Source organism: Carassius carassius, chromosome 9 (genome assembly GCF_963082965.1).
Source record: "Carassius carassius chromosome 9, fCarCar2.1, whole genome shotgun sequence".
NCBI classification, from domain to species: domain Eukaryota; kingdom Metazoa; phylum Chordata; class Actinopteri; order Cypriniformes; family Cyprinidae; genus Carassius; species Carassius carassius.
Window position 1 is genome coordinate 15,336,086 of NC_081763.1, and position 27,746 is coordinate 15,363,831.

Sequence of the window (27,746 nt, forward strand, 5' to 3'; positions counted from 1 at the left end):
ACTTCATTTGCATTGACAACTACCCCTTTAAAGGTGAAGTGTGTAATTGTGTAACAATGATTGTATTGAAGCAGAGCGGGCCAGTTAGAAGATTTGAGAGCAGTCTTAGTCTGTACAGCTTCTTCAGAGTGGCTACTCGAGCTCTGTTGATGACACAGTGGTTTTATAATGGGCTGTGTTTATTCTGACACTTTCAGTTGGGCTAATGCTCATAAATCTGTTTTTGTAACAGTAAAAACTTTCCTGTTATCTTAATGCTATATTGTGCCATGTTCATCAAAAAAAGTGACTGACTTGACGTCTTTGTTTTAACTCATTCAGTGACTATAAGCGGCAAATCTGTTAAATCCAGTTGAAGAAGAACACATACTGTCTTAGACCACGCCCATTTCTAACCATTCATAAACAAGTAGCTCCGCCCCTAAACTCACGCCACTGGTTGAGCCGGACTGCTCAGAAAAAGTGTTTGCACTCATTGAGAGGAATCTGCACACAAATCTGAGATATGAGATTATTTGAACATGACACACTTCACCTTGAAATGGTTCTTAACATTAATATTTAACTATCCAGTGGTAAATCCTCACTTACAGCCAAGACTGTAACTCAGAAGTCAATGAGATGTGTGTGAATAGATAATTTCATATATTTTCTCTTTTAAGAATATCAAATAATTTGAACTTTCACACGTACAGTACGGATTTAACACCACTTAGACAAGCATTAGACGCTTTATTAAAAAATTTAAATAACAATGCATTCCCATTTCGCACCCAGCTGGGAACATATGAATGACAAGAGGGTTTTTATTGAAAATTTAAGGTCGCATCCTCCTTTGGACCACATGACAGCAATGACATTTCATTGTTTGCACACCCCGGGCACGGCGCCACATCTCTGAGGACCAGATAAAAATCAGATTGCATACAAAGTGGTGTCTAGGCCACAGTCACAGAGTCCCAGAGGAGAGGTGCTCCTCAAATGAGAGAGTGCAACAAGCCACACTAGCCCAGTTTAAATATGGAGTTGTACATATGCAATGTAGAAACATAAAAGGTTTGTATAAATGGAGAAAATGTTGGTCCAAAACGCAAACTGTAGAGTCCAGCAAGCTTGCAATCTTCCTCACTAAAAATACATCTCAGTCAGATCTGAGAGGCCACCCTATCATTATTATGGATGTGAGTAATCCGGATGGCCCAATTTGGAAAATGTGACGTCCAAACGTCGTACGTGCAGAAAAAAGCGGCTGAGGAGACTGAGCCCAGGAACTTTAGGAACCATGTTAAAATTGCATGGATGCTACCAACCAGTCCAGCGATGTCTGTTTTTGTTCGTTTGAGCCATATATGGCGAAAGTACCGAACACTGGCTCGTATAAAAACAGTAGAATAAAGAAAATGACAAGCAGCATGACTGGAATCTCAGTTCTTGAGGTCATTTAAGATCATTCATCCAGCTAGTTTTCCGATGAGCTCGATGTCTATGAAATGAACAGATGGACCTCAGGTGGAGGGGCGGAAAGGTCTTTATTAACGCCCATACTAGTACCGCATCTTGTGTTTATAGTTTTAATATGGTTAGGATGATAGCCTTTGTAAATAAAGGCAGCTTGTTTACAAAAGGTATTGGATGAGCTGTAAAAACAGCATATAGACATTAGTCATTGACTAAAAAATATCTATTTAATTTATATAAACACGTGAATAAATAGCCAACTTACAACCCAACTTAGCTACCCAGTACCTCTGTTCAGGGGAAAGAAAAAAAGAGAAAACAATAAAAAAAGCAAAGAAATTACATATTATTTTGTGCTGTGCCAGCACAGCTGGCACCTTCCATTTCAAGTTTCGACAGCCTGAAGGGGAACTTCATTCAGACAGAACGACACTTCAGTCAGTCTCTGACTCCAGAGCACAAGATACTCCAGACTCTCTCGCTTAAACGATTGTGGCTTGATGTCATGCAAGTTTTGACCTCTCCACAGAATCCTATCCCCCTTGGACCCTAAAGCTAACTAACTGACTAAAATAACTTCATTGAGTACTCTATTTGATGCCTGATTAGAAAAGTTAGCTAAACAATTTTGTGATGTCTTTACACTTTTACACTACTGTTAAAAAAAATAAAAATAAAAATGCCACAAAAATATTCAGAAGAGCTGTTATCAACACTGATGATAATCAGAAATGTTTCTTGAGCAGCAAATCATCATATTAAAATAATTTCTAAAGGATCATGTGACACTGCAGACTGAATTAATGATAATACATTTTCAGCTTGGCCATCACAGGAATACATTACATTTTAAATATGATAGTATTTTAATTTATTTTCTTGCTGTATTTCACAATATTAGTTTTACTGTATTTTTGATCAAATAAATGTAGCCTTGGTGAGAATACGAGACTTCTTTAAAACATATTATTGACCTCAAACTTTTCAATGGTAGTACATATCACATTATATAACGAAAGTAAAAAATGCTCAATTAAAACATTTCCTGTTCTGTTTTCTGTTATCTTAGAAGCTATGCGACCCGCTAGCTCTGCATATCTCTAGCCTATAAAAATAAGAACTTTTTATTAATTGTAGCTACCACTACTACAAAAGTATAACCAAAAAGGCCATTTTGATTATACAGAAGAGTGACACAATTTTAACTAACTGTCAAACTGCTACCTCTTTGCGTCCGAAGGTCATATGATTCTGTGGAGGTTGGCATCTTGCACGACACTGGATCTCTTTTACTTGTCAGAAGCTCAGTTTTTATTAAAAACAGATGTTTTTCAACCAATAACTGATTAAAACTAAATAGGAGACTTTATTTGGGAATTTAAATGTCTGTTTGACTGCATTTGATCCAGTGAAAGAAACTATGGACAGTTACATACATTTTGAAACACTAGTTTTAATAAGGTATGGGTCGAAAAACAATCATTAATGTTAGGTGCAAGTGTGTTTGTTTTTAAATAAAGAGGTTTCGTATACAAACATCCCTTTTGGTCTTCCAACCAGTGTTAAGGTCCATTCTGTGCTTAATATCCCAATCCCAGCATTCAACTGTAACACCTACGTTAAGGCATCACCTGCTGCCTCTGGTTGACAAAGATTCAATCACAGTAATCAAAATAAATTAAATATAGAGAAGCCTGACAGCACTCACATCACTAGAGCACTCAAGTTTGAGAGGGCACACATTTAAAAAAAAAAAAAAAATCATCAAAAACTTCCCAGCGTACACTTTTGAGGCCCTGTGTCTTGCGTTTGAAAGAGGGCCGTTTAGCTCATATTCACATGAGCGATGCTGGAAAATAAATAATAAAAACATAATGGCCTAAGGAATGAAAAAAGGCGGGTTCTTCAGGGCAGTGAATGCTGCTACCTGATTCGTCCGTTGGTTTTGGGTGAGCCCAGCTGGGACTTTGGGTCCGGGCTGAGAGAGCTCCAAATCGTTTCCCTGCAAGTCTGCATGACTGGACAGCCACTGGGGCCTGTTGAACACACGTCCACAGCTGACCACACCTCGCCCACTAGACCGTCCACCCAGCGCTCCAGCTCGGGCCCCGTGAGCTCTGCGTTGTGTTCGGCCGCTTCCACCTGACCCAGGTGCACCGGGATGTTGAGGATGGGGTTCAAGCCATGGAAACTCTGCTCCATGTAGCTGTTCTTGGCCGGCCCGTTGTGCGTTCTTAAAGCATCCTCTGTGAGGGAGAAGGAAAAAAAAAGTTTTTTTTTTTTTTCTTTCTTGTCTTCATGAGAACACACTAGGACTTAATGCAAGCAAAGCAAAACCAGGATTATGACTGAATTTGCTGGAAATTTTTTAATTATTAAACATGAAAAATAAAGAACAGTCTTCCTGATTTAATTTTTTTTGGGAGAAAAAAAAAGACTACTCAAGGACTTTTTGCATTTTCTTCATCTATGGGAGCTGTTGCTTGCTGATTTATATTTGCGCAGTGAACTTTAAAGAAAATAAAGTATGTAACACCCACATTAGCTTTAAGTTTTGTTAGTGCTGTGTTTGTGTGTTGAGCTGGTGGATGGGAGGTATCTATCTATATTTATAAAATACAATTTTATTTTAGAATTCTTTATAATTATTTTGAATTACTTTCTTTCTTTTTTTAAATTTAGTCTATATATTAGTAATTATTTTATTTGCTGTAGTTATTTTTTAGTTTTTCTTTTAAATATCCCACAAAGGCACGTTTAATTGATCAAAAGTGATAGTAAAGACATTTTATAACATTACAGAAGATTTCTAAGAAAGATGATGAAAAAAGATGACGAGATGCTTTAACGTAACATTTACTGAGCGGTTTTAGTTTTAATTTATTCAGACTCTTTTTGAGGACATGAAAAGAAATGTACAGCTGGGATTTTACAAAATCTCTCAATCAAAATGTCATAAAATATCTATTAATATTTAAATATTAAACACATCTTCACATATAAACTAGACCACTAGCCTGCATCACATGATCTTACATCAGACGGCTAAAAACAGCTAATTTAGCTGTAAGGATAGACACGTCGGCCCTGGAGGTAAAGCTGTGAATTCCTGGGGCTCCTCACACTTCACAGATCACCCTCTGTGTCTCTTCCTGACCCCTCTCTCCAGGTTCGTCCACCTTCTTTCCAGAACATGCCATTTCACGCTCATAGGAAGTGCATGGATTGGCCTGGGCCGGCCGTATAAACACACTACATAAACTTTTATTAGCTGTGGGTGCAAAGGCACGGCGCACAAAAGGACTCTGTGCCTGCTGTAGACATTAATCATACGACAGTCTGGTAAATCACATGTGTGTTTCTCACCCACCCATTCCCTCGACAGGTGTACACCGAAACGCAATCACAAGCTCTCCCTCATTAGGAGCATTTTGAGGACAAATCTGCTGATGACCGCACACCACACTTATTTTGAAATGCTCCTAATGGGCTAGAGATCCCTTTCGCAGCCCCTGCACAGTAATGTTTTTGAGTTTATTCCAATGAAAGGTGACCCGGTGTGGTGTATTACTCATTCGTGACTGTGAGCTGGGGCTATATATAGGCAACCAAGCTGCCCAGGCACAGAGCTACACGTGAAGGCAGATAGTGCCTTTGAAAGTGGTGGTGGTCTAGGGTGGGGTGGCGGGGTGGGGGGTGACCTGAAAGGTCGAGGCAGTTTAATATAAAGCGTACCATAGTGTCAGACTATGGGCTTCAAAAAAATAAATCTAAATAAATCAAAGCTTCAAACACAGAGCATTTTCTCCAATGATATTCTATACTACAAGTTTAGACCACATTGATTTCATATTTCCTTCACAAAGAGAGTTGACTGGAAAAAAAACCATTTTGTTTGTTGTGTCGCGATTAATATTTCCCCCATTAACTTTAAAGCTGATGTTTTTTAACTTGGATTTGGAGAACACACTTTAACATCCACATTAGCTTTAAGTTTTGTTGGTACTGAGTATGTGTCGTGCTTACGCTGGAGGACGGGAGGTTATCTATTGTTTTTGTTTGGGTAAAATTCTGTGTTTAATCCAGTGTATTATAATTATATACTATTATAGTATTTATTATATATTGTCTTGTATTTTATATGTTATTTTGTTACAGTATGTTATTTATATGAGTTTTCTTTCTGTTTAGATTTAATTAAAATTTTATTTTAGTATTAGTAAATAATATTAGTTAGTAATAAGATTTATGTTATTATATTTTAGCTTTATTCAATTCGACAAAAAGTATTTTTAATTTATCTTAAGTAGTTTATTAGTTAATATTAAATGAAATGAAACAGTTTTGTTCAAATGGTTTGTTTAAAAAAAACAATTAATGATTGACTGAATTATTTGAGTCATCACGCAGTGTATTTTTGTCTTCTTTTTTGTATGAAAAATGTTGTTAAATACATGGTTTATCACTAACTTTTTAATAAGGCAACGTAAATTCTATTGTGTCGCCCAACTCACATTTTTATCCCCAAACAAATTTCTTACACTGAAGATTCTCCCACTTTGGAATCAGTTCCACTGAATCATCAGAAAGAACCGGTTGGTGAATCATGTCATCTTCAGTCTACAGTGGAACGCTCACCTTGGCGTATAGGCAGGTGTTTGTGGTGGGTCAGGGGAGTGATGAGAAAGCGTGTCTCTGCCACAGGGCTCCAGTGGTGCAGCACACGTACGGTCCACATGCCGGGCCGCAGGGGCAGGTTCAGCGGAGGCCTGTAGTGAGTGAACTCAGCACTGGCGTCGATCAGGATGTCGTAGGTGGCAGCGATGACATTGGTGGGGTCAATCCACACCACAGTCATGGTCACATTTGACCCTTTCCCCCATTTCTGCATTCCCACAGGCTCGTCCATGGGTCCCATCAGATTCCCAAAGTTCCGGAATATCCTTTCCTTAGCATCCCAGTCTGTTCCAATCTGATGATTCAGAAGAAACAACAACGAACAGATAATTAATAAGAAAGTCAAGAGCAGTTTCCCCCCAATCTTTTAGCCTAATGTACATTCACAGCTCTGTGAGTAAGGCTCAAGTACCCCTTTACTGACACAGACCAATGTTCTCATTCACTCTGGAGATCATTTAACATGAAAATGAATGATATTAAACTCACTTTTAAATAAATGATTAAACAATCAATACTGTGGGTGAATAACAGATCAAGTACAGACAGATCCCATACACATATGTTAATTTTCAGTAAATCTTTTATTTTTACTCTTAAGCTTACCAAGGCTGCATTAATTTCAAGAAAATACAGTAAAAATCGTAATATTATGAAATTTTATTATAATGTAAAATAGTAATTTTTATTTGAATATATTTTAAAATGTAACGTATTCCTGTGATGGTAAAGCTGAATTTTCAGCATCATTGCTCCAGTCTTCAGTGTCACATGATCCTTCAGAAATCATTGACTCTCTGTGGTCATAAAAAATCCCAGGATGTCTCTCGAAAAGAGTAGAGGTGTGACCTCAGCATCCTGGCTAAATTTGCCCTTTGGCCCCCGACCATCATGACCTCCTAACCATCCCCATCCACTGATTGGCTTCATCACTCAGTCTCCTCTCCACCAGTAAGCTGGTGTGTGGTGGGTGTTCTGCCGCACTATGGCTGCCGTCGCATCATCCAGGTGGATGCTGCACACTGGTGGTGGATGAGGAGATACCCCCAGACTATGTAAAGCGCTTTGAGTGCCTAGAAAAGAGCTATATAAATGTAATGAATTAATTCTGATATTTTTTCAGGATTCTTTGACGAAGTTTAAAAGAACAGAATTTACTTAAAATAGAAATCTTTTGTAACCTTGTACATTATAATTTACTGTCACATAATTGAGCAATTTAATGAATCCTTGCAAAATAAATCTCTTTCAAAAACATGTTTTCTTTCTATTTTCTTTCTCCAGGCCCTCATTGCTATGGAAGCAGTGCAAGCTTTCTGTATCCTTGAAATTCAGTGCCCTAAGAAACCAGAGTACCGGGATGTCTGAGGTCTCTAAGAGAAGCACATACAGCCAAATAAATTGCACAAGATCCCATCGTAAGTAAACAGATGGCATCAATTGGGACAGCCAGTACCAGCTGAGATGAGCATAATTGAATCCAACGATCAGCAGTGCCCAGTGTAATGTTTCTCCCACTGTGAGGTAATTTGACTCAAGGGATGGTGGGTGCCGGTGGCTTGGAGCGTCTAACTTTAGCTAACCCTGGCCACAAAACAACAGAGCATTCTGTTGGGAAGATGCCTGAGACCCAGCTGGATCTGGTTTAAGCACTTTACAGCTCTGCTGTCTTGTCTACGGGTGTCCCACCGATGATGGATGCTGGGAAATAAGTCCAGACAGGCTGCAAAATTTTTGCCACACAGATGAATTAAGAACACTTACCAGCTATACATTTATATACAACATATAATTAACATTAAAACCCAAATTTACTTGACAATGTATAAATATATACAATAATTAAAATGGCATTTATTACTGTGATGGCAAAAATACTTTTTCAGCAGCCATTACTTCAGCCTTCAGTTGAAAAACATACATCCGAAAAATTGCATGCATCACAAAACAAAGATTATTTCCTTTTATTACTCACATTATTATTATTATTTAACAGTTATAAAAATGAAATATTTTAATTAAAAATAGAGTAGAGCAATTGTTCACCTTTAATTTGAATTGTTTGTCTCTTTCATCAACAAAAGGAAGCGTGTCATTTGTACCGGATATTTATAAAACACATTAGCTAGTTAGAGATGTGCACATCCAGCTTCAAGTCATCTATCTGCATCTAACTCTTGTGTCTGAAACTGAACATGTACCCTTAGCTTCCAACAGATAAACTGAGGGCAGTTCAGCGTGAAGTCATTATTTTATCGCCATACTCGTGGCAGACAAATCACTGATTATGCCAAAGGGCAAGATGACAGTTATGGAGCTGCCTGACAGCTAAATCAATGAAGAACGCCTGAATTATTGGTTGTTTAACAGAGTATGTCAAGCACAATGTGCAGCAGTGTAAGATTGCCAATAATATTCGGAGGTCAATTTTCTTCGCAATGCATAGTTTCTGAGGGTACTGTGGGGGCGATTCTGCACCTATAGACTGCCAAGACATTTCTTCTGCACTGAGCCAGAAGAAAATAAGCAATGTCTTAAAATCTTTATTTATGAAAAATTGCATGATGACAGTTTGTTCAGGAATAAAAATGACAAACAGAAAATACATAAATGTGCCACCCATCATCCCTTAACTATTAGAATATACAAAAGCCTTTCCTCTCCAGTGTGTGTGTTTGTGTGTGTATTGTAATACTGTGAGTTTACTAACCTCTGCAAACTGCAGTCTGTTGAAGGTATTGGGTGGATTGGTGAACTTGAAGAACTGTTTGGGCACGACCCAGGTCTCCAGGGTTTCCAGTTTGCTGGTTGCCAGGTTTGTGGCATGATGCCTGACCAGGTATCCCTGGAACTCATCAGACAGGAAGTAGATGTGGACAGACACAGGATGTCCCATGGCAAAATACCTAAAGGCACAAAAGAAGTCATTTAGGATGCAAAATTAACTTTTGCCACATTTATCAATGCCGTCTTCATTGGGGAATTTTTTAAATAATATTTCTTACTGGAAATTGTGGTAACACTTTAGTATAGGGTCCAATTCACACTAATAACTAGTTGCTTATTAGCATGTCTATTATTAACATATTGGCTGTTTATTAGTGCTTATAAAGTACATATAATGCATGACATCCATAATCCTACCCAATTCCCTAAACTTAACAACTACCTTATAAACTATTAATAAGCGGCAAATAAGGAGTTAATTGAGGCAAAAGTCATAGTTAATGGTTAGTTAATAGAAGTAATAATAATAAAATAAAGTGTCACAGAAATTATATATATATATATATATATATATATATATATATATATATATATAGTACAGACCAAAAGTTTGGACACACCTCCTCATTCAAAGAGTTTTCTTTATTTTCATGACTATGAAGATTGTAGAGTCACACTGAAGGCATCAAGGGCTATTTGACCAAGAAGGAGAGTGATGGGGTGCTGCGCCAGATGACCTGGCCTCCACAGTCACCGGACCTGAACCCAATCGAGATGGTTTAGGGGTGAGCTGGACCGCAGACAGAAGGTAAAAGGGCCAACAAGTGCTAAGTATCTCTCGGGGAACTCCTTTAAGACTGTTGGAAGACCATTTCAGGTGACTACCTCTTGAAGCTCATCAAGAGAATGCCAAGAGTGTGCAAAGCAGTAATCAAAGCAAAAGGTGGCTACTTTGAAGAACCTAGAATATGACATATTTTCAGTTGTTTCACATTTTTTTGTTATGTATATAATTCCATATATAATTCCACATGTGTTAATTCATAGTTTTGATGCCTTCAGTGTGAATCTACAATTTTCATAGTCATGAAAATAAAGACAACTCTTTGAATGAGAAGGTGTGTCCAAACTTTTGGTCTGTACTGTATATACTGTACAGTATATATATACACACACACACACACTCATATATTGTATACACTACTTTTTGTTGGCTTGGGGTCTTTTGAAATAAAGTAATACTTTTATTCTTTATCAATGCATGAAATTGATCAAAGGTTAGAGTAAAGGGATTTATAAAGTAAAAAAAATAAAGTTTATCTTCTTAAAAAAACAAAACATGATTTCCACAAAAGTAATAAGCACTGCAATTGTTTTCAAAATTGTTCATTATGCACCACATCAGCATATTATAATGATTTCTGAAGGATCATGTGACACTTAAGACTGAAGTCATGGCTTTTTTTAAAGACGCTAATAATACATAACAATATTACTTTTTTAAACTGTATTTTTTATCAAATAAATGCCTTGGAGAGCATAAGAGGCTTATAAAAAAAATTATTACTGTGACCCGAGAGATTTGACTGGTAGTGTATATATAATTTTTTTTATTTTTTATAAACGGTTAAGAGAGTTTGCACTGTAAAAACCAACACCAGTTATTCGACTAGTAATTGTCTTCAGTATTTCATAATTTCCTCTGGCCTTGTTAACAAGCTTTTCACCGCAAAAAAACCCTGAAAAAACTTCTGAGAAACCAAACCAATAATTGTGTATTCTGAGTGAAGTTTATTTTCTCTAGATGTGGGCTTGTAGAGCGGTGAGCGAAGCGCTGGGCTGTGAGACACTGAAGCCCCTTTCACACTGCCATTCCAGTAAATAAACGGGTAAAAACGGGTAAAGTGTTCCGGCAATTATTCCCGGGTCGCTAGATTTTGCACTTTCACACTGCCAGTGATTACCCGGGATATGTGCGTGCTTTCACACTCAACCCGTAAAGATCCCGTAACGACACGTGACATCAGGGCGTGACGTGTAATGTACGAGTCGAAAACGTTGTGAGGAACTAACTGATCTCTGCTTCATTACAGTTTGCACATATTTTTTTCGTCGCGAACATTGATCTTCCTTCAAAACAGCCGGTAAAAGAGTTGCACGATAACGCGCGTCATCACTTCATTAGATCTGGCTTTTGTTCACACAGCGATCGTCCCGGGTCGACCCCGGCAATGTTACTAGGTCCCCGACCCGGGTTCAATGCCGGAATCAATCCTGGGATGTGGTTGTTTTCACACAGAAGGCGACCCGGCAATGTTCCGGCAATATGCCGGGTCCGACGTGCAGTGTGAAAGGGGCTTGAGACAGACAGACAGAAGGAGGAGCAGCAGGAGCTGATAGAGACACAGGCGGCCATGCGGAGCGGTCTCCGCCTCTCATCAGTATTCCAGCACAGGCTGGAGGTGCTCCATTCCAGCACCGCTCGCCTGACAAGCAGAACAGCAAATATTTACACCGGTGCGGCACCCCCTCCTCCCCCGTCCTCTGTCACTGCAGGAGGTGGGCAGCATGCTGGGACTAACAGAGCAGCTATTCAAGCGGTCCACCTCTGCTTCTCACCGCTGATGTCACAGAGGGCTGCGAAGAACAGAGCGCTGCTTCACTCGTGGACCCTGAGCACCACCACCCAACCCCCACCGGCCACCAACAACCACCTCCTTGTGTTGATGAGTCCAAATACTGCAGGGTCCAAATACTGTGGCTCACTTGTCTAAATGCGCCGGACTCTCCTCGCACAGAAACAGCAGCGACGCCAGGCATTACTGCACTGATAAACACATAAACACAGCAGCCAGACTGACAAACTCTCTCGGCTCTGTCCGCCCGTCTCTCTCTCTTCTCTATCTCAGTAATGACAGATGTTTGGACAGCTGAGGAACTTCAGATCTGCTGCAAGTGAGATCAAACAAAGCTGCGCTTCCCTCGGCAGACAGCACAAATGAGTGTGCACTTCTTTAGCTTTCAGAATAGCCAATATATATACGGTTATAAACAAACCATAATAATTACTATGAAAAAGCCACACAAACAAAAAATTGGACACACAAATGTTAGAGGAACAACTCACTTGAAATGTTATAATATAACATAGATGTTATGTTTTAATAAACAATGATTTATTACGAGCAGTGATTGGTGGGATGCCAATCAGAAAGGATGGTCTAGAGTTGCAGAATCATTACTCAACTGAAATTCAAAGTCAAAAGCAATCTAAAACATATCACAGTCCAAACATATTTATGGAGGTTTTAATGGAGAAATATGAATGGGTTTTAATGGAGTACAACAGTAATAAAATCAACTAAATACATTATTGTTAAAATAAATATTAACAATAAATTAACCCAAATTAATAGTCAAAATGTATTAAAACACAGTGGGCTGAAAGTACATTAAATGAAATACTTTACTATACTTTACTAATTCTTTACTATATTTATTTAAATATATATAATCAAAATGAGGGTGTAGTATTAATATTATTGATTAATGATCTATAATTTTAAAATCACTTTTATAAATGACTGAAAATGGACTTTATTACAATATTTCAAATTTTTCTTGAAAATGTCAAAAGCTGTGCATCCAATCTGATTCTTTGTAAATTTTGTTGCAAATCTATCTGTCACTTGTTAGAAACTATAAACAGCCCCACTGAAGGTAAAATAATGTAAACTACATTAAAAACAAGTTCTCTTGCAATGAGAATTAAAAAATGGTTTGTGTCAACTATTATGTGCAATTATGACTTATTGATTGTAGAGTATGAATCCATCATCATTAAACTACCATCAACCAATTTAAGTCGTCTCATGATTTCCAGTGTAAAATCTGGGTCCTGATGTAAACCCACTGATTTTCAGAAAGGCACAAGCAGCTTTTTCCATTCAACAAAAGCCAATGGCAAATCCCAAACAAGTCAAAACAACAGATTTAGATCATCTAAACCCAAAGAGCAAATCCTGACACCTCACTTTGCACTTCAAGGAAAAATAAAATAAACTGTGTACTGACCTGCAGCTGTTGTCACTGATGTCACCCTGTAATGAGGTGGCAGTCCGTGCCAAACCCAATCGGGCGAAGGCATGATAGTGAGTTAGATGCGCGTCGGACAGGCTGTGAATACCATCCGCTTCATCAAAAAAATTCTCCCAGTAGGCCTTGAGACCCGGCGTGCCCTGGGGCATACTCCCGAACAGGAAGGCGTCCAGCTGATTCACTATCTCTTGATTTACACTGGCTTCAAACTTCCTGGCGAAGAACGTGGGCCTGGTGGTTTGCTGATGGAGACAAAGACAGAGAGAGAAAGAAATAGAGAGTGTGAGTGTGAAGACAAAGAGACACTGACAGACAAGACAACCTGCTGAGACTGGGAGAAGCAGGAAGAGAAAGAGAGATAGTGACAGAGCAAAGCGACTGAAAACTGAAAAGTGTGGCACACCATCCAGTATGATGTGCTAGAAAGGGGGGAAAAGCTAAAAGAATCAAAAACGGAAATTCTCCAGAGATAATTGACAGCAAGAAATACAAATCAAAGTGGCATATCTCTGGTATGAAACGGTGGTGTTGCTTTTTATTCACATCCACCTCGCTTCCCTGCAGACTAACATATGTAACGTAAAACAGATATGAAGAGGGACAACATCTGTGAAGAACCAAAAATATTCATGCTTGAAATAGTTTTCAGGCAACGTCAGACCCCTGACAGACAGATTTCAGGAGACCTCCCTAGAAGATGGAAAAATCAAAACACAATCATGAAAGGAATGGAAATTCCCAAAATTAAAAATTTAAAAAATTTTGCTCATCCTCATAGCTTTCCAACCTCACATGACTTTCTTTCTTCCATGCAACACTAAAGAGAAAGTTCGGAAGAACATAATCAGTGCGATTATTTAACAACGTATTGATTGTTCAGCTGACAAAACGTCTTTCTGAGAAAATAAAAATCTTACACTATGTCTACACGGGATGCGACAGTTGCAAATCATCTGAAGTTTGTGGCAGAACGTCATAACGAGAACAAGGCATCAGTTTACTGTTGGGGATTTGTTATCCAGTGTAGAAACGGTGTACTTACAGTAATCAGGAATAATGCTGAAAGTTGCGATTTGTGAAAATGATATGATCTAGAACATTTATACAGGGTGTGCCACTGTAAAAACTGTTCTTAAATTCCATTCAGCAGTGAACCTGACTAAGGTCTACTATGAACTAAATCAAGTGATTCATTGGAAAGATCTGATTCAAAAGATTAATTCATAAATCATTCAGGATATTAAACTGGACTGATGTGTTTATTTGGAAATGGTTTATGAATAGGATGTCGCAAGTCATTATTCTTTTCATTTTTACTATTGCATAGAAAAGAGCGCACAGTAAAAATCTCTAAAATATTTCCTTTAGTGCTCCACAAAAAAAGAGAAAGTCATATGGAGCGACACAAGGGTGAGCAAATGATAAAAGTTTTGTTGTTGGGTGAACTATCCCTTTAAACAGAATTCAGCTATAACAGTTATAAAAGGCAAAGAACATGTGAGAAAGAGAGAAAGCATAAGAAATATAATAAAGTGATTTGGAGAGGCATGTCGAGGAAGCTCTTTGTACAATTTGGACCTCTACAGGGTGAGGGGTGAGAAATGCCTGGATAAAAACTGAACTGCCATGACACATTTCAAGCCTCCCTTCCTCTCCCATTGTCCTTTTTCTTCAGTGCTGTCTGTGAGAAAGGAGGTATTGTCACGCAGTAATTACTCAATCCTCACTATGGGCATGCCTTCAGTGATAATGACCTGCTAAACACTCGCAGACCCTTCCCCCAGCACAGGCCTGAAGGAGTTAACCGCAGGCTCTGTGAAAGGACTCCATTATGCAGAGCAGTTGTGGCTGTAAACATTTAGCGATGCTCGAAATACGCAGATGATTGTGCTGGGTTTTCAGCCCTTATTCAGAACAGGAAACACTAGCTATAAATAAAACTGGGCCAAAATAGCATAAATGACAGAAATTGTACTTTAATTTGAATATATGAACATCAAGATCCACCACTGTGGTTAAATGGGTTAAAAAAAGTGGCTTCATCTGCTGGTTGGTTTTGAAAAAAGTGAGCAAGTGGCAAAAGCTGCCTGATGTGGCAGACGGTGATGATGTCAAGGTTTGGCACACAAGCGCACAGTAAGGAGTTTATGAGGAAACGGCCTGCCGAATGTGAAATCATACCACAAGCAACACGACATGGAGAAAAACAGGCCTAGAGAGTAAATGCAAAGTTGCAGTTCGGTTGCAGCAGAATGGAAAACGTGTGATTCACAATGTGAAAATCACCAGACTGGGAATGACAACTTTAAAACTCCTTCCGACCGGGTCTCTAGCTCCATTTACAGTAGAGAGAGTGAGTCACCGGAGTCGGGCATGCCCATTTTAAGACTCTGTACTGGAGGCTAATGAGAGACTTCCAGACCAAAGGTAAGGAACTGGCTGCTGTGGTCAAGCTCCACAGCCTCATTCCACTACACTAGACTCAATGCCAGAATCCTTTTGATGAGAGACCTCCTTGCCATTGATCCTTCATCGTCCTTTTCTGCCGGCCAGAGTTAATTACAGATCCCCTGTGTGGGCACAAGTTAACAAGGCTTTCCTTTAGTTGAGTCTCATTGGATTTCTAATCATGATTGAAATCGCTACTGACTGAAGAGCTGGTCTCACACTATTAGGTGTTTGTTTTAGGTAAATTAAAGGCCTATTGTGCTTATTCAGACTAAACAGGACGTAGCATAGGTCTCCTTCGAGCATGAGGTCAGCGCTGTCACGGAAATGGTTTTAAAAGTGTTTAACTACTGATCAGGTTCATTGAACCGTTCCTGTTAGCGCCGGCTGCACTGATACAGTCAGACACAAAGAGGGCGCCTGAGAGCGAGAGAGCATCGCGGGAAGGGTACGAGACGCTCACCTGGAAACGGGGCAGGTCCGAGGGCTTGAAGTCGTTCGGGGAGCAGCCGCACCAGTCCACGATGTGCTTGTATTGACACTTGCAGCCCAGCTTTCGATTCCAGTTAGTGATACGAAGGTTGTTGTCCACCATGCTCTGGCAGTGCGGGCTGTTCTCCAGAACCGTGTGGAAGAACGACTGTGAAGACAGAGAGAGGATCGGGGAGGAGGAGGATGATAAATAGGAAGGGACGGTGAGAGGTGAAGAGAAAGAGAAGAAAACAGATGACTAAGAGGCTGAAGCAGAATAATGACATCTGATAAAACGAAGATGGATGTCTAACAGAATGGCCCTGTCAGGAGGTCTAGTGTGTTAAATGTCTACATCAGTAAAAAGGAGCCAATTGCCTTCTCAAGCCACAATATCCAATATCTCAGCGGTGAATAACTAGACCTAGATGGAGCGAAGAATCCAATTTTGCCGCAGCACGGCAAAAAGCCCTTCATTAAAACTAACACATTGACACAGTCATTTCAAATGAGCAAACACACAATGCAAATGATGAAACAGAACTATGCAAATTCATCTCGCTTTTTGGAAATTTACTCAGTTTATCATCGTAAACTTCAAACTCGTGAATAAGTGAGAAATATTAATGAAACACCAATCTAGTGAATTAATGTAGCAGAATCCTTGGAATAAAGTGCATAAGTCATATGTTCTTGATAATTATTATTTTCTTGTTTTTGTAGGAAAAAATATCTAAACATCCTTAAAACAAGATAAATCTGATTTTCAATGAAAATTGTGTCAGAATTTTTTTTTTTTTATATATATCTTGAATATATAATATCATCGGAAATATGAGAAAAATATTTTCTTTACTTATTTTAAACTTAAACCCCACTCATGAATTTATTTAGATTTGTTCAAAATAAGAAAATCCAATAATAAATGTTATTTGATATACATTCTCTAAATAATCTTATTCAGGCAAGTACATTTTCATCCTTTTAAGAATATTTAGATATTTTTGATGGAAAACAACAAATGTTTCATCTTTAACATGAATTGTGCATTATTCTGGTGTCTCACCTCCGCAGGTAAAAGTGTGTATGCATAGAAACGTTTCATGTTGGTCACAAGGTCATCTTGAGAGTTGATGACATACTCCACGAAAATTCGGTTCAACAGAAACCAGTCAGAGCCTCCATCCACAGATATGCCTTCTGGAATTTTCCTGTCTCCAAGCCGCCACATATGGGTGTCACACTCGAAGAAAAGCCGGTCCAAACCTTGTTTTCTGATGAATCTGTTGGAGATTATCAACAATGCAAATTACAAATGTATTTTTATCTCTTATAAAAAGGCACCCTTCTGTGCGACTGGCACGTGTTAAGTGTCTTGGGCACCATAAGTCATCAGCGTGATCACACGTCAACACTCACCGAGCGTTATCTCTCCCGTGGGACTTGATGAAATTCATATCTCTGTATTTGGACAGGAAGGCCACCAGCTGATCATTGGTCCTGAGGAGACATTGAAAAAATGTTGAAAGAGAAACCAGAAAACAAGTACTGGAGAGAAAGAGCAACAGAGAGTTTGCTAATCAGGCTAATGAGCCACAGTGTAAATGAACGCGGAGCATGAGGGATTCTGGGTAAGTCCAAGCTCACAAACAGAGCCAGATTCAGCCCCTGATGCCAGCTGCCCTGTTTCAACGCAATGCATTGCCTGAACATCTGTAGTCATTTTTCCCCATACACACTCCTCTCTCACATTAGTTTTTTTCACTGCAGGCTTCTGGAACAGAGGAAAGAACATCACACTGAAGAAATCTTTATTTACCGCAATACCAGGGAAAGTGGAATTTGAAAAATGGCTTGCTCAAAGGAACAGCAGTCATAGTTCACATTTTCGGGGGTTAAACCATTAACGTTTTGGTTACTAGCCTCGACTATGAACAAGAATCGCAATAAAGTTTTCAAATTACTGTTAGATAGTAATTGCGAACATTCTTACAATGAAGGTCAATGAGAGACTTCAATATTAAAGGTGCCGTACCATTATATTTTACTTTAATTTTTTTATTATAACCTTAATATTTCTCTTCTTGTAAAGCTTACCCCTTGTTTTTAACCCTTGTTAAATATTAACCCTTGTACTTTGGTGAAAATCCTTTATCTAATTTGGTGTTCCCAGTTAAAAATGACCAGCCTTTAAAAATGTCTTGCAAGTCTCTCATTATGCTTTATGATCACAAAATCTGGGATTCGATCTTTTTGTCAACTTGTTTTCTTTCAATTAGCACAGGTTTTATTTTTATTTTTGGAACTGATTGCGAAAAATGTGGTGCATAAGCTCGGATCATAAGGCCATCAGTTAAAAAAAAGAAGCAGCAAAAAACAAATACAAAACTATAATATAGCAAAATAAGAAATTTATAAGCAATTTTTTGTAGGCCAGTCATTTTTGACCAGGAACACCACATGTATAACAAGATCAGGAATAAAAACCCCAACAAGAAAAAATGAAAACAAATGAAAATTGTTATACTTTGTATGTGCAAAGACAGTAAGTTTTAGTCTTATTCACTAAAATTAACAAGGATTGGTTGGTTCTGAATTATATAAAAATAAAAAAATAAAATAAACAAAGTGAAAAAACTGTCACCTAGTTTGTGTCCAAAAGAAGGCAACAAATGTTTGTTTGCAACCAAACAGTTATAAATAGCTGAGGTGAATTTGTTGATGTGATTTTTAGCTCCATAGTAAACGCTCTGTCATCCCGTCATCACTTGCAAAATGTCGTCTACATGCCTACACCCGCACACGTCAATCACACACCTACTTTATCTCACACGTCTCAGCTTAAAGGGGTCATATGATGTTGCTAAAAAGAACATTATTTGGTGTATCTGGTGTAATGAAATGTGTTTATGTGGTATAAAGTAAAAAAAAAAAACACATTATTTTCCACATTCTGTACATTATTGTTTCTCCTCTATTTTCTTTTTACAAAACTCATTGGTCTGAAAAGTGAGGTGTGCTGTGATTGGCCAGCTATCCAGCGCGTTGTGATTGGCCGAATACCTCAACATACTGTGATGCCCTGTCTGGCCAGAGCGACAAGACATTAACATTGAACCCCATTATAAACATGATATAAACATGATGTCTAGTCGTGTCCTCTTTTGGAAGGCCAAACAAATTAGTTTTGCTTCATCAGTGAAACAGCATCACACACCGCGGTCTTGAGTGAGCGAAGACCAGAGACCTAGAGTGAGCCGTGGCCTAGAGTGAGCTGCGTCCGGCTTGAGTGAGCAGACGTGGGCCGACTTGTGGACGGTGCAGCTAGCGGATTCTACGAGGGAGCTTGCGGCGACCACATGTGACGACCCCAGGCTGGACTCTACTTCATCCACGGTGAAAGCTGATCCTGCGATCCACAGTGCAAACTCAGCTCCAGGCATGACGAAGCGGTATTGTCCTCTTATGAAAGGCCAAACAAAGTAGTTTCCCTTTCACAACCAAACACAAATCATCTATACAACATGGTGGCAATGGCAGCAACAATACTACAATGAGAATAAAAGGTATGCCTTCTTTCTTTGTGTAAACATCTGAGAGGTGTTATGCAAATCTTCCCACATAGTGATGTAGAGATGTGGGGGCGTGTTAGAACGAGCCGTTTTTAGGGTTGTGTGGACGAGTCTTTACTCTTATAAAGAATATCTCTTTGGATTTGAGACTTTAGTATTTGGAACTTTACAGATCTTCTTTATACACCAAGAGCTTGTAGCACTACAAAGAGAAAGAAAAAAATTAAATCGCATCATATGACCCTGTTAAGATGCAATATCATCCTATGTTATACAGCCACATTAAATGTTTAACTGCTGTGATAAAAAGATCAAAACACACAAATGCACTCTGACCTCCAGTGTCAGAACCCAGGGTGGCATTGTAAATGAAACCCTGCTCCAGCGCTCAGTGCATGTACAGCTGCCATTCACTCCACGCACTGGCTAAACTCAGACCTCAGGCTATTAGAGTGCTGTATTCTGTAACCGAGCTACCAGTGAGATTTGAAATCTGACTGCAGTGCAATAATAATGAGCATCAGTCCAAGTGGGAGGGAGCAGGAGAAAGAGAGAGACAGAGTGGATGTTTACGCTTAATTTTTGATGTCTCTTCATGGTATTCAAATTTTCTCTAGGCACTGAATACTTGAATGACCTGCTACAATTGCACAGACTGCAAACAGAGCACATCAAGAGGAATACTTTATACCATAATGCAATGTGCCCAACTGGAACTGGAAGCAAATTATATCTTTTTTGAACAATTTTAAATCAGGCTCTGAAAAAAGCGAAAAATGAATGTTGAATAAAATAAATAAAATGAATAATCAAACAAAAGTATGCAAATAAATGCAAGTGTCAGGGTTCGGGGCTAATCACCTGCCTTTTGGGGTTGTGAATGTGTGTTTGGATGGTCTGACAGCTCACTGCGTCTGCCTGTTTGATCTGAGTTTTCCCCGCCCTCCTTGTTTCTCCGTTGTTAACCTTAATTGTTCGCCACCTGTTCTCAATGCTCTTCTAATTTTTTCCCTTTATAATTCCCTGTGTTTCTCTGTTCGTGGCCAGACTGTTCTAACTCTTACCAATAGCTCGAGCTGGTCTGTGTACTCACCTTGTCTTGTCTTGTCTTCAGGCTACAGTGTCTTTTGCTGTTTTGCTCTGCCTCTTGTTCTCACGAATGCAGTAATCCTAGAAGATTCCAGCTCTCATTTCTCTGGGTCTCGGCTGTCGAACGAGTTAAACTGTGGAACGATACTCATCTGCCTTGTTTCATCTGCTTTCAATAAAGCTCAGTGTAAACCCGCAACTGAATCCAGCCCGTTTCTCCTGACAGCAAGAAGACCAATCATAACACAATATGCAAATTACAGTTAGGATAGAACATTCTCAAGTATGCAAACTATTTATTTTCATTTAGGAACCTGAATACACTATTTATAGTATTTAAAGTGAAGTGAAATGAAGTGAAGTGACATACAGCCAAGTATGGTGACCCATACTCAAAATTCGTGCTCTGCATTTAACCCATCCAAAGTGCACACACACAGCAGTGAACACACACACACACACTGTGAACACATCCCCGGAGGAGTGCTTCCCATAGGTATGAAATATACTTGCAGTGGTAGCCGGGTGGAAAATCCTTCTTTAACCCAAGGCACAAAAATTGTCTACTACATGTGACAAATAACAAATAATATGTAATTTTGTATTTAATATTTGAATTTATTGAAATTAATTTTAATTACATAGGCTACTATTACATTTAATTACATACTAATATTATGTATTATTATATGCATTGTAAAAAAAAAATACAGTATTTAAATGGTAGAGCTCTCCTTACTTTGTCATAAGTGTCTCTCTCAGTGAATGGGACACAGATTTTACTAGTAAAATCTATATATATTGAATTATATATGCAAATAATGTTCTTAGTCAGAAACTACAATAGTTTACTATGAATGAAATGGGAATTAAATTAAATACAATGAATTGTGTAACCAAACTATCAATAATGCCCACAAATTAAGACAAAAAAAATAATTAAAACTAAACGTGTGGGAAGCACTGATATATAATAAATACAGTATATACGGTATAGTTCTTCACAGCATTTCATTCTGAAACATTTCATTCTGTAGAGCTGCTCCGTTCCAGAAGAGGGCGTCATTGAGCCCATGTGACCACATGGGTAGAGGAGAACAACAGAGTCCAGACTCTTTGTTTTCTCTTTTTTCTCTCTTCATGAAAAGGCCATAAATACGTTTACTTAAAAACAGGGCCAGAGAAAAAGAGCAAGATGGTGCGGATAAATGGAAGAAAAGAGCCAGGCGCTCGCAACAAAGCCACTGTGTAACAGAGCCCTCCACCCCTGGCGTCCAGGCTCGCCCATAGAGCAGAGAGCTTTTTGTCAGCCCCTTTCAAAGACATCCATGCAGAAGGACGGACATCAGGAGGGAATTAGAGGGGGAAATAAGCAGCTAAGTGAGCAGAGACAGGTACTGCACACCCCTCAACACCGCAGTCACGACATGCGGACAAAGCCTTCCGCAAGTGTCACTAAAGTCAACCTTCTGCAAACACATTAAGATCAAGCATGCAGTTGCACAATGTCTATGGCTTTGTTTCTATTTCGTCTGTCCGTCTCGCACCTCACTTCCTTTCTCACACTCGCTTACTCTGTCAAAGGCTGTTGGTTGCAAGAGTGAGAAAACATTCAATATCAGGACGATAACCCTTCAAGTCTTTCTAGCCAAATTGTTATTTAGTCTAAAGGAGTCCCAACAGGCCTCTCCCGCTCTTGATCTATCAGTCTGTGCTCACTTTTGTCCAATCAGAGGAGATCTTTCACCTACAGCACTGGAGAGCAACAGTCTGGTTCTGGAAGTAAAAAAGTTGGGTTTTCCATAGGGGAATCAAGGATAACTTACAAACCTTTAAAGACAGATGTAGGGTGAGCTACAAGGTTGGTAATTGATGGTACATGCTTTTGTTGAAGCCATCAGCCTGCATTATTTCAACTGCTTTTTTAAATAAATAGAGTTCAACAGCAGAAAACCCTGGTAAAATCGACATGACCCAGGATTATGCAGAGAAATCTCCACCAATCAAAGAATATATAAATATGCCTAAATTACTCTTTAGAAATTATGTCAAAGGAGCATTTTAGTGCCAGACCACTCCCACAATGCACTGTGAATTATGTAAAGTCAGTTTCCCTACACTCTCAAACTACTTAAATTTTTGCATGCTTAATATGCATATTTTACAATAAATATAAAATATTGTTGTATATAAATATCCAAACATCAGGGGTGTAACTCCAGAAAGCAAGGTTAACTTACAGTCACACATACCCTGAACTCTCAGTTGATTTACCCAAACCTTGCGTTATTGGAACCTAATGCTGAGTTTATCTACTTACCCTTAAAGGTATGTCAAATAACTTGTTTTTTGGAACCCCCCCAACCCCCCGGAAAATAATCCGATTTTCAGATGTTTCTTTGCTTCAAATCAAAGTTCACCTTATATCTAGTTGGTTTGGTTCATATAAAGACTTGAATGGGAAAAATAGTTCCGAAACCATGGATGCTAACCAAGTGGGCAGGCACCGCTGCACTCTATACTCTTCAATACACTTCAGATAAACAGAAACAAAATGATGCTTTGTGGTAGCAACCCTTGTTTAAGAGTACATAAGCATACTTATATAAACATACTTTTGCATGGACTTCAACATTTCTTTTGATTAATTTATTTTCCTCACAGCTTAATCTCGGCTGACCTATGTTTCTGTTGTGATAGTGGACTGAGAAATAACTCTCCATTACCACAACCGGAAGAGCTGAATCGGGCTCCTTAATGGACCGATTTGTACTCATGTTTTAGAGAAATGGTGTTTCTGCACAGTATAATACAGATGATAGCAACTATATCACTACACTACACACACACACCCTGACAGGCTACTTATAGCTTATAGCACCTGAACCTGGTCAGAGCTTGAGATGAAAAGAATCATTTTATTTTTCCTTGATGTTCCGCTTTAAAGGGGCTTTGGCTCATAGCTAACTTTCCTCTCCGGTCTGGAGGTGTGGCGTGCGACGGAGTGATAGAGAGGCAGGATTAACCTTGAACGGCTGCGCAGGATGGGCCAGAATTTATCACACGGCTGTTTCGATCTCTAACACCCTGATTTCTGAGGGCTGCAGAAAATGACATGGCTGTAATATTGATTATAGCCGGGGGAGTCTCTACCTCTCATCCTGCTCTCATTATGGACTGAAGAGTTATGCACGCTAATGGCATTTATCATGGTGATAATTTAAATCTTCAGACACAGTTCGGCTTACAGAACTGCCACGTTGACTTACAGGTGATGTGATGAGATACTGGAATAATGGGGCATTTTATTATAATTTTTTTTTTTTTATTGTTTTATGTGAAGAAAATTTGGAAAAGAAAAATAGTGGACTTAAAAATAATAATAATAATTATGACTGAATGTTTTTTTCATTATATGTTTTATTTTATGTTCAATATGCAATTTAAACAACATAATAACAATAATAATAATACCAGTAGTAATTATTTTAATTACTAGTTGCCTATCATAATTGTAAGTATTTATTAGTTAGTTGCTTATTTAGAATTTTAAGATGGCTGCAAATGAGGAATCTGTTAATATAACACAAACATTAAAACAATATTACTCCAAATAATATATATATATTAGTGCTGGACAACGATTAAAATGTTAAATTGCGATTAATCGGATTAAGCACAAAATTCAATAATGCATTCAAAAGTAGTGTATTCATTTAAAAGTAATGCTATATGAACAAAAAAAGCAATAACATTTGGCTTGCAAACACTTTAAACAAATAAGGTGCTTTTTATAGCAGTATTCCTTTTACATAGTCAGTGGCAGTTAAAATATTTCTTGTAAATCTCAACTTATAACATTAATGTAATCAAATTATAAAACAAATAAATATAAAACAAGCTATTTGCCACTGCCAGGACATTAATGTTTTTATAGAAAATATTTTATAGTTTGTTATAAAAAAAAAGTTATGGTCAGAGTCCAGAGCCTCCATCATTCAACTAAATTAAATTCAAGTTTATTTGTATAGCACGTTTTATGATACAAATGATTGCAAAGCAACTTCACAGTAAATTAAGCTTCTACAATATTTTCATTGTAGCTTATCCAGCTTATCAGTGGTGACTGTCAGTTTATGTGCATCCATGTGTTTCCATCATGACATTATAACAGGTACCTTAGAGACCTGCAGAGATTGCGGGTCCCAACGCAGCAGACTGCGGCGCAGGACAACACTTGATGGGCGAGTGCGAGTGTGGGCAGGTAGAGACTCGTGTGTACAGGATGTGGGAGAATAAAGGCTGATTTAACCTTCTGCATAGGACCTACGTCAGTTTTCATTTATACTTCAGTTAGCCGGCCCTGGCTCGGTTGGAAGAGGTGGGCCAGAGCAAAGTTCAGTTGGGCTTAGGTCGTGGTACGCATGTAGTGTGAGTACTAACCGTGCCGGAGCACAGAACTTATGATACATGCTGTATGATTGCGTGAACATTTCTGAGCAGCAAGAGAGATAGATCTGTAAAGCAATATATTGTGGGAGGGCCGTGTGTTACCGCATCTCAAACAACTCAAAATAATAAACCACAAAGTTAACAAAACAATGAACTACACTTCGCTTCTCTGCTGTCTTCACGTGCATTTAGGAAACGTCCTATTTCCCATTTATGAAGTCGTGATTACGAGCACGTTGCATTCTTTTCTGTTAAAAATAACAGTGGACAGTGGTTTGTGAATGTTGATTCTTAGCCTAAATAATTTCATAGGGAGCATTCAAGTGAGCGCTGTTGCAGTCTTAGGCCCACACACAATGCTCTCATTAGTTGAGACACATGATGACGCCCATCCCAAACCAGTACTGATCAACATCCAACCCCTCTCGTGTGACCCATGGTTTGTCTGTGTGTATTCAGAGCCAGTGAGCAACGGACTTTCATAAAAATAAAAAATGGTGTTAATGCCCAATGAAATAATTGTTGCGTTAATCAATTAATGCGTTTAATGCAATAATAACAAGTTACCTCGCCAAACCCTAATATATATATATATATATATATATATATATATATATATATATATATATATATGTATATATATATATACATACATAAATTTTTTAAATATATTTTAACTACGCATAACTTTCTGGCGCAGCTACTTTCTAATATTCAGTATTTCTTTATTTAATCTCCTTATTTTAAATAAAGTCCACAAGCTCTCATTTAATTTAAGAGCCCCTTTAAGTTCAATATCTTCAAGTTCCTTGTATTTTTTTATTGTGTTGTTGGGCTTTGTCAATATTAAATTGAGCTTATTCAGAATAAACAAGTACAATCTTCACAAGATGCGTAAATGTAATCCCTTAACAGTTCTATGAACCATCAAGCTTGTTTACACCAGATCAAACAGCCAATGGTGATCGCAATTACCCATAATCCCCCTGCTAAACTAAATTGTGACATTGCTTGGAACTATTCTCCCAGCAGCCCACAGCTAAATGCTATAGTCAGGTGTTAACTCAATTGTTCTCTGTGGCAACCAATAATCTTGAATTATTCCTGAGAGAAAACAATGACAATCCAAGCAATGCAAATCATATCAACAGAATAATCAGTCAAAAGTGGAGTAATGCGAGATAACGATGACTCACCTGATTGGGTAATCAGCAGCACTCAGGTTGATGAAGAAATCCCAGGACCAATCACGCATGGCCAGCAGGTCCTTCATGCTCTGCAGATACATGGTAAGCAGGCTGGCACCCCCCCATATAGTAGACATGCGCCACGGTGTGACCCGGACGTTAGGATACTGGTGAGCTAGAGCCACCATCTGCCTGTGCAGGTAGTTGGATCGCTGTGAGGTGAAATAAGATAATTTAGAGCCTGATCTGGGATCAGTCGGTCAAATCTGACCAGTGTTATTATGAGATAAACAAAGTCTGACCATCCACTAAGGGCACCTTGTGGGGTGAAAAACTGATTGAATGAAATGGATAAGGCTTTTTCAAAGTGGCACAGAGTTTCCTATAATGTGTGTTTCCTGCAACATTTTCTTAGTCAGTGAATTTGTCTGGTTTTCCAGGCATTTACTTGAAAAGCAAAATTGCACAATATATTATAAGACTTGTTTTCAAAGAATTAAATCAAATTAAATGGACTTTTCTTAGCCCATTGGTAAAACGTTTTAAACAAACATAAGATAATTTAGTATGCATGCACATGTATTAAAATTCAATCCAGTAGCCAATAATTACTTTGGTCATTAAATATGTAATATTACTAAATAAAAAATAAAACACTAACAATTTAAATCAATAATTTGAAATGCTACAAGTGAATTTAAGCAAAACAAGACTGTAATGTACAATATGAAAATATTAGTTAGAAAATTTTGCTAGAGATTACACAAAACTATTAAATGATTCGTTTTGAAAGATTACCTTTGCCATCTAAACATAATTAGGTAAAAAATGTAAAAGTTAATCTAAACACAATTAATGCACAATTAAATAACCAAAATCGACTGATACATATCCAATATGCGTGTTTTGGAAAAGTTTGTGAGGATCAGTGGTGTTTATGTACATATGGACATTAAATGCTCCAAACACAGACACGATCACGTTGTTCTGAAAGAGGAACTATTCACTGATGTCGAGCCGCCTTCAGATCGCTGAGTTTCCACACTCAGAATGTTTCCACTTGTATTTTTGTGTTTAGTGATTATGAATGGATCGGTATAGTAGTTTATATGCAGTCCTTCTGCATCTCCCTGTGGTCTTGTTTGATATTGCAGGTTGTATAGAATATCTTCAGTGACATTTTTGCAAAAAAAGAACACTGAATGTTTAAATCTATCTTGAATTTGTTTTGTTTAAAAATTATTACATGGAATTTGAAAAGTAACAACACTAGAATACAAAGGTTTTTGTGAATAGAAAAGGGTTGAGAGCTACTGATCTAACGCTATCTTATTTCTCAAGTTTTCATGTATTGTTTTTGGGATGTTTAAATATTTTTAAACAGGAAAAGACTACAAAAATGCAAAAAAAATAAAATAAAATAAATAAAATAAAAAAGATGGGTAAAATTTGGTCATGCGAGTGTGAAGCACTATGTTCTTATTGAGATACACACATCACAAATTTGATTTCCTGTGTGTTTTGTGTTATACCAACCAACCTTTAACTCCTCTCTTTTCCTCTTCTT

The 27,746-nt window shown here is 38.2% G+C and overlaps 1 protein-coding gene across 1 annotated transcript in view; it reads right to left on the bottom strand.

Moving 5' to 3' along the window:
* Positions 1–2,565: 2,565 nt before the first annotated feature.
* xylt1 (xylosyltransferase I) overlaps positions 2,566–27,746 on the bottom strand; it is a 65,382-nt gene continuing 40,201 nt past the window's right edge. Inside the window, exons 4-11 of the mRNA XM_059557977.1 lie at positions 26,189–26,391; positions 17,299–17,379; positions 16,946–17,162; positions 15,872–16,048; positions 12,937–13,202; positions 8,846–9,041; positions 6,097–6,430; positions 2,566–3,704 (exon numbers count right to left, since the gene is read on the bottom strand). Of these exons, the coding sequence (XP_059413960.1) occupies positions 3,382–3,704; positions 6,097–6,430; positions 8,846–9,041; positions 12,937–13,202; positions 15,872–16,048; positions 16,946–17,162; positions 17,299–17,379; positions 26,189–26,391 (1,797 nt within the window). The 3' untranslated portion in view covers positions 2,566–3,381. The remainder of the gene's footprint in view (positions 3,705–6,096; positions 6,431–8,845; positions 9,042–12,936; positions 13,203–15,871; positions 16,049–16,945; positions 17,163–17,298; positions 17,380–26,188; positions 26,392–27,746) is intronic.